Genomic DNA, 8,342 nt, shown 5'->3' on the forward strand with positions numbered 1-8,342 from the left:
GGGACGGGGGGGGGGGTGCGGGGGGGGTTGGGGGGGGAGGGGGGCGGGGCCGCGGGTCTGGGCGGGGAGCCGCGGGTCCTGGAGGGGGAGGGGCAGAGGAGGGTTTCACCACCGCGCTTGGTACGGCGACAGGTGACGGCCCCGCTCACCTACCTGTTCTTGGTCCTCGATTCGATCTAATGCGTTCTAAGATTATGTTACTAGTCTGATTTCTAGGTGATTTTTGTGCCTGCTTGCTGTGATGCTCCGCCCAGGTTTTGCTCGCCTGTTCTAGACTTGTAGGTGGAGAAAAGTGGGTAGCATTTCCCAATGGAGGCAAACGTGTGGTGATCGTTTTCTGTTTGGGGAGACTTTGGGGGCTAATTCAGTTTCTTGCTAAATGTGGTAATGGTAGGTAGCGGTGTAGAAGAGAAGGAACAGCAGGATCAGGGATGTTTGATCCCTCTATTCAATAATCCGCTGTTGTTATCCGGATCATGCATAATCATTCCCAGCCCCACTGGAAAAATTGTACTAGCACACCATTTGTTATTGTTCTTTGCATTGCATTTGTCTCAGTTTCATGGAACACCTGTATGTACTTGTTATGTCTGTTCTACAAGGCTACAGGCATTCTTGGTCTTTGTCAGGCTCCTTCGGCAGGAGGAAAGCTAACTATATATTGTTAGCACTGCAACCTTCTTTACTCTCCTTTATTTTATCTTGTCACTGAGCCTTTGGACCTAGAGCTGGATCATCTTTAATTTGAGTTATTAAGTTGCAATGCTGTATAAATGTTCAGTCACTGACTCAGTTCTTTTCTCCCACCTGTGCTGCTAGGTGTTTAACAACTGCATGTGTTTTCTGAATGTATTGGGTATCTCAAGAGTGAATTTTCACATGGTCTCTTTCTTTTGTTTAAAAGGAATCTGCCACACCACAAATTGGACATATTCAGCATACCTGGTGTATATGGTGGTGCTATTATCCTCTGCAATCATGTGACTAAGCTGGAGAGCTTCAAGCAGAAACTTTTTGCCCTTCCTGATTATGCTACATCATTCATAAGGAAGATCAGAGCTGGTATGCTTCTCTTTGTGTTTGAGCGTGAGGAGAAAAAACTTTCTGGCGTGTTTGAGGCAACTTCAGATGGAGCACTGAATATCCTTCCTAATGCATTTCGTTCATCACGGAAGCCCAGACCAGCCCAGGCAAGTATGCTGTTGGTTTTGATTTATTCTTGGGATTTTATCAGTCTAGGTTATCAGGTTTTGGTCTCTCTTAGGTTCCAATTAATTTCCCCATGATTACCTACCTATTAATATTTTTAGAAATTTCGTTTTCTTGCTTGCGGCTCCTTTTTTCCTTAACCATGTGGAATAATGCTGAGAAAGTTTCTTATGTGGTTCTACCTTGTCATTGAAATCAGGTTCGTTTCAGAAGAGTTTGGTTCTGTAAGCCCCTGACGGAAGCTGAATTTTCTGATGAAATCAAAGGACTTCAACCCCAAATGTCTTTCTTTGGTATATCATACCAGCAGGTTTGCGACCTCAACCCCAAATGTCTTTCTTTGGTATTATCATACCAGAAGGTTTGCTATTTCATGTTTGTGATGTGACTTATTTAGTGCCTTTACTCTTTAAAACTTTGCTTGCTGCTGATCTGATGTTTTTCCTAGTATAGGTTTTAAATCTTGTACACCTGTTTTCTTCAAAGAGGATCAGTCTGGAGCCTTACAAGAAACCAAAATCAAGAGTTATATCGGACTACAATGTCTCTCTGGCTCGTGCTGGACTAGAGTCCAGTTTACACACTGGTGGCAATGCCTTCCCTAACCGTTCATCTTCTATGCTATGCAACAACAGAATCTCGGCACCACGCAGTCCCTTCATGTATGGCAAAAAAAATGCCAAGCATGCTGCTTATAACCATGAATCTTCTTTGCACCCTCATATCAAGTCTATGATCTTCAAAGCGCCAGATATCAAAGCGCAAGTCTTGGAACCAAATGCTGATTTTATACCACTTGATCTAGATGATTATAAGTCTGACAGTGATGCAGTCCCTTCAGATCTACTGGGACCTGCAGGCTTATATTTAGCATTACCAGGCAGCATCATCAATGAAGATCAAGGTCCTGAACCTTTCAATGTCAAGCACAATGAGGATGACATGTATCCTGCACCTGTGTTGAGCCAAAGCTTCCATTCTCTATGCGAAACAAGTCAAAACAGTGCCATTGCTCATTTCATGAAAGAGAGGCAATCAAGCATGCAGGGCAGGGGATGCAAACGCATGTCAACCCTCCAGTTTGATGGACACTCACATCTCCCATCCCCAAGGAGTTCCACTATAGCAAAGAAGGTGTCATTTAGCTTTGATGCTGATGAAATTTCGGTTACCTCTGATAAAGCATTGAACAGACCTGCACTTGCTGAACTCGAACAAAACAGAGAAGCAGTTACCAAAGAAAGAAAGCAACAGGTCAGTTACTCGGTTCAGGGCACACAAAGCAAGAGTGGAGATGATTCAAAAAAGAGGAGTAAGCTAATGAGCCTTTCCTTCGCAGAAAGAGTTGCTAGTCTACGTGTCAAGAGCTGCTTCGGCAATAGCCGGTAGCCGGTCAATGCTGATGCAGTCAAGCAAGCTGTCCTGCACACTTCTGCCCGATGAGGAATGAAGATAGCTTCACAGAATCAGTGTTTCTAACTCAGTGGTGGGCAGGTAGTAACTTCAGTTGTTACATCAGGTGGTGATGATAATGCGCAACGCTTTCCCTTAAGTGGGTGTTCTAGAGATTTTTTTTTTTGAGCAGTAGCCCAGGATGACTTGACATTTACGATGATCAGGCAGATATAAATATGTGTCATCGTTCACCGCATTTTGTTTTTTGTTCCAGCTCAACAATATTCAGGGATGAGTGCTGGTTTTGCACTATGTAGAGAGATCTGAGTAAAAGTTTTTACTAATTCTGTTCTCTAGCATTTCGTGGGCGATCTGCTGATTATACAATATATCAGCTGCATGACTGTTTGCTTGCAAGTTGTTTTTCCTGGGAAAAAGTTGTATGGTCACCTTCACTGTCATTTGTTCTTGTGGTGTTTAGATATGAATATCTTGTTCACTGTTGCCAAGCATAATGCAGCAGTGTGCATATTATCTCCACTTGTAGGTACTCCCTTTGTAAACTAATATAAGAGCGTTTAGATCACTATTTTAGTATTCTAAACGCTCTTATATTAGTTTACGGAGGGAGTACATGCTAACTACGCCTCCATTCCCTCGCAAAAAAAGAAAAAAGAAAAACAGTGCCTCCGTTCGAGAATTGTGTCATCGTTGTGATTGAGGAAATCGGTGGAAATCATACTTATGTGTTATTTTTGTAGCAAATCATGCTTATGATTGATGGTGCTTAGAGGTTGTGTTGCTTCATTACGGAGCCTCTAATCATGGCGCAGTTCTCCAGACAAGAAACTGCCGTTTGGGCCGACACGCGATATTTCACGACCACATCAAACTCTGTGATTGTTATATATCGCTCAATGGCTCATTGCGAGCGATATATAGCGCTCGCCTACATGTAGCGCTCTAGTGGGCTGGACCACCTATACCGGTAAGTCTTGGTTTTGTGTGTAGGGACTCTCTGCTGCTCGCCCTAAACCGTTCTTCTTTTTCGGCTCTGTGTATAAGGGCTGCTTGGCCATGCACTGACATAAGCTATTTTTTAATCTTTTTGGTTATTTAATTCTTGTTCATTTTTCTATTTTATAGTAGCTTTTGCTTTTCTTTGCCTTCTGTTTGTTTTTCCTATTTCTTTCCCCTTTATATTTATACTAGTTAAACGCCCGTGCGTTGCTACGGCTTAGTAAAAAATCAATGTAATTAACAACATTGCTCATGTGGCTTATAAATGTGTTGCCACAAATATCATCTTGTACTTGATAATATAACAAAATCCATGTGGCTCGTATTCAAACCACCATGACTCAACTTACGAAGTCTACCTTCATACTATTGCTTTGTGTTCTACAATGGAGAAACATAGGGCCTCTTTTCCACCCAACTTTGACAGATATCTTCTCCATCCAACTTGGATAAAAATTAATACTCTCCATCCATCCTAATTTAAATGGCATGCGTGCATTTCGAAATCCTACTTCAGCCATCAATTTCATCAGCTAAACATGGGAGTATGTGTTACAACAAAATATCACCAAATTCATTTTCAAGAAAAGTTTCCAAAGGTACAATTGTATGGCACATAGCACATAATAGTACTGAATAAATTAGCAGCCAGAGCATGCACACTTTTTGATGAAATTCAATTTTTTTGAAAACATGTTCTCTTTCTCCTTGCAACCCGTCTCAGCTTTGCTAAGAGTTTCTATGTTGTAATTGCATTGCAATAGAAGCCTCACTTCAATATGAGGAACCTTAAACTTCTGGTTTTCTCTCTATGTATAAGAAGGCAACAATATATATATATATATATATATGCCTGGGCACCTTACCTCGTAGCTGTTAGATGGTGAGTTGATGTATGACGTTTGTGTTGATATGGTAAATAATTAATGTGATTATATATGGCAGTAATTAATAAGTATGGTAAGCGTGCATGCATGCATGACAACCATTTATGTTTAAATTAATAGATAGTCATAAATGGATTAAATCTTTCAAATTTTACGTTCAGGTATATACACATATATTTCTCATCAGAGTATGTACACATAAGTATATGCCGGTGCATGTATACATTAATTTAACGTTGGGGTATGTAGAGAAAAAAATAATGTCAAGGCATGTACGCATAAATTTTATGTTTTTTTGCAATTGCATAAATTTTATTTTGGGTTATGTACATTTGTGTGTATGTGCATATAAATTTCACACATGGATAAGTATATTTATGAGTATCTACACATAAATTTCATGTTGGGTATATATATTTACGAATATGTACACGTAAATTTTAAGATAAGGTGTGTACAGTTATGGATATGTACACATAAATTTCAAGTCAAGGTATTTTTTTTTGCGGGGCAAGTCAGCGTACGTACATATAAATTTCACATCGGGGTATGTACATGATATGTAAAAAAGATTTCATGTCGGAGTATGCATATTTTTGTATATACATTTTTTTGTGAGGGCTTGAGTACGCACTAAAAAATATATCGGTTATCATCATACATTAATTATCATCTTGGGGTATGTTATGTTTGGGACGTATATTTCTTAGGTATATCAATTCGCTTATCGTGCATGGGTATATCATTTCTAGGTTTCTGTCATAGATGTATTATTATATGTGTATAAATTCTTTGTGTTAGGTATATGGGTACATAGGACAAATTCTTAGTACATACATGAAAGTATTTTTTATTTTTAATAGCAAAAAAAGATGGGTGCATCATATGTTTATGAGTATTATATTCTGATAAAGAATACAAGGCAAAAGCAAGAAATTGTACGCAAGGTATTATAGTGCATATATTATAAATAAAGATTTAAAAGAAACTAGGATGCCATATCATATATGGAAATAAATGGTATTCTATTATAATGACGTGCATTTTATGACAGGTATGTCATGCACCAATATTTGGAAAGAGATCAATCGCATGGGACATTAATTGCATGGTGCTTAGGTGCCTGGGCACCTAGGAGCCCCAAACAATTTACCTATATATATATATATATATATATATATGATTAGTATTTAAGCATGAATCCCCATCTTACAAAGGAAAAAATCATAGTACATTCACATATCTTATCAAGAACACAAGGATGCCTACGATTCACTCCCATGGCTAAATGTAATATGGGTTAATGAAAATTCAGGAAATGACTACAAAAAATATATGCTCCTCCACTGAGAACGGTAGAGTGCATGGAGGATAAATTTGCAAAGACATGATAATATTATTCACTGTCACAAAAACACATAAAATGAAGCAACAAAAAAGGATAATTTATGAGTTTCACCCCGGCATAGATTCTTCATTAATACTTGCAGCACCTCAATAATAAAAATTTAGGAGGTAAAATAGAAGTTGAAGGCATGATCACAACCTAAAATAGATGACACAATAATCAATAAAAATATTTAGTTTGAGGTTCAACACTTCAATGATGCATTAACTGAATAAATGTTTCTGGAAGCAGACCATACCTCAAGGTAAAGATGAATGTTCTGGTACTTGGATTCAAGAAGATGCATACTTAAACTGGAAGCACTTCCAAAACTTCCTTCGGTGTCTTCTTTGTATCATTATGTAGCATGACTGTCTACTTTATTAGCCTAACAGAACTGCTTAAGTTGGCTGAGTAACATGCACATAAATAAATCAGAAAAAGAATAAGTATTATTAGGAGATGAGCAATGTGTCGTAAAAAGAAAAGATATATAGCTCCTGAGCAGACGTCTCTTTTTTACTTCACTCCAAATAGCTGCACACCATATTTGAAGAATGTAACACTCCCTCCGATTCAGCTTAATTGATGCTGAGTTAATTAATTCGGATCAGAGGGAGTATGAGTTTATATCTAAACAAATAGGGAAACTTCAGGTGAGATTGTTTCATTCTAAAATAAAGGTAGAAGCATATTTCCATGAGGTGAACACACACAACTCTCAAGCAAGTGCATATTATTTTCTAATAAATGGTATTTATTTCCTAAGGTTTTTTGGTTTCTTTAATATTGTTGCTTATGGTGATCTCTTCCCCTACCAATTTTCTCTCTTAATTGTTGGTCCCGTTGTCCTAATGTCAACATTTTATCTCGTTCAGAACCAGCTTGTATAGAAAGGTAATCAAGGTACAGTATAGGAGAAGTCAAACGTGTTCCCCGAAGATGTAATGTACATGAGTTTGGATTAACACAGCCGACAACAAGGAGAAGCAGTTACAACAAACGAAACACAAGTTGAAAGCATCCCGGCTGCTTTATACAAACAAGTCACATAACGTGAACTCAACTCCAATCTCTGACCAGAACTGTAGGTGTGCGCTTAAATTTTTAGAAGTCATGAACTTGAGCTCTTGAAGGACCAAAACATTGGGCTCGACGCTGACCTGAATCATATGTGTGTTAGACACAACAGTGCGTAGATTACATACATTACCTATCCACTTAATCCGCAACACAGTCTGATAGCAATCAAGCTATTTTCTCTAGTAATACAGTATACGACAAATCGTTTTCAGGTTCAGGCATCAACCCAGTAGAAGCTTTTTCAGGTTCAGACAAATTTGCAAGATAATAGTGAAGAAGAAAGTAAGACAAATAGTTGCACGATAAGGATTTGTAGCATGCGCCCCAATGCCGGTTTCAACATGTGGTCCACCGACCTATGGACTGAACAAAAGAACATCGTGCCTACAACAATATGGAGCTAACGTATACTAAATAATACGGTGTTGATCAAACATTGGTACGGGTACAAAAAGCATGCACGACTAAAAGCTAATTTGGAAAAGGCATGACCAGAAAAGTAGGAACCACAAGACTATGTGCGAAAATTCATCTCAATTGCAGTAGAGCTTGAACAAGAGTTCCTGGGGGTAAAAGAGAAGTGAAAAGAAATGTTTTTAGAGGTTAATAGCTGGACCAATAATAACTTGGAAAAGGAAAATTAATCAAACTTCAATAGCAAGACTATTAATCTATACTTGGACTGCAGTTGCCAATGTAAACGAACCTCTTCAAAAAGTGAAAGCTGCTCTTTCTAAGACACATGAAAACTCAAGAATTCAAATGAAACCAATGTGCTACCTGTGTAGCTATATGAGCAGATGGGTATTTTGCTACAGGAGCAGTGTTCTTGAAAAGCCAATGGTCAGTACCTTGTTATATGAACTAAAAATAATACGTTGAGTTGCAAATGTTTGAAATCAAGGCCTGAGAGTCGCAACTCGCAAGGAGAAGAAGCATTTGTAAAATCGTATTGTCCTAAATGCAGGCAATTGTCTGATGTGTTTTCCTTTTCTTAAACGGATTACTAAACAGAGATACCAATTGTCTTAAATGTGACAGATAGTATGAAGCTTGACACTATTAATGCAGGTAGGATTTCTATGCTTACCCTGACGCATAACTCCTAAGGTTTGAAACGGAGCAGCGACGTGCTCACGTCGTTGGATAGGTCGTCGACGGCCTGCGACTACTGGGCGTCGCGGCCTCCTAGCGGCCTAGGCCAGCCGCCACTGCCTCGCCGTGCGGCGTGTAAGGAACGGATCCATCGGCTGCTTCGTTGCAGTACTGAAACCCTATATGTGAACGAGGGAGTGCTGGAGCACAGCCTACTGGGAGAAGATGTGTGGAGCGATGGTAGGGAAATAAGGGCATCTCCAGCC

The 8,342-nt window shown here is 39.2% G+C and overlaps 1 protein-coding gene across 1 annotated transcript; it reads left to right on the forward strand.

Annotated features, from left to right (window-relative positions):
- Nucleotides 1–60: 60 nt before the first annotated feature.
- On the forward strand, nucleotides 61–3,133 carry LOC125530549 (the record flags this gene model as incomplete). Its single annotated transcript, XM_048694930.1, is given in 5 exon segments — nucleotides 61–132; nucleotides 905–1,190; nucleotides 1,409–1,519; nucleotides 1,663–2,463; nucleotides 2,549–3,133. Coding segments are annotated over 5 exon segments (1,381 nt in total), but the record flags the coding sequence as incomplete, so codon positions are not given.
- Nucleotides 3,134–8,342: the final 5,209 nt, after the last annotated feature.

Source organism: Triticum urartu, unplaced genomic scaffold (genome assembly GCF_003073215.2).
Source record: "Triticum urartu cultivar G1812 unplaced genomic scaffold, Tu2.1 TuUngrouped_contig_6394, whole genome shotgun sequence".
Lineage (NCBI taxonomy): Eukaryota > Viridiplantae > Streptophyta > Magnoliopsida > Poales > Poaceae > Triticum > Triticum urartu.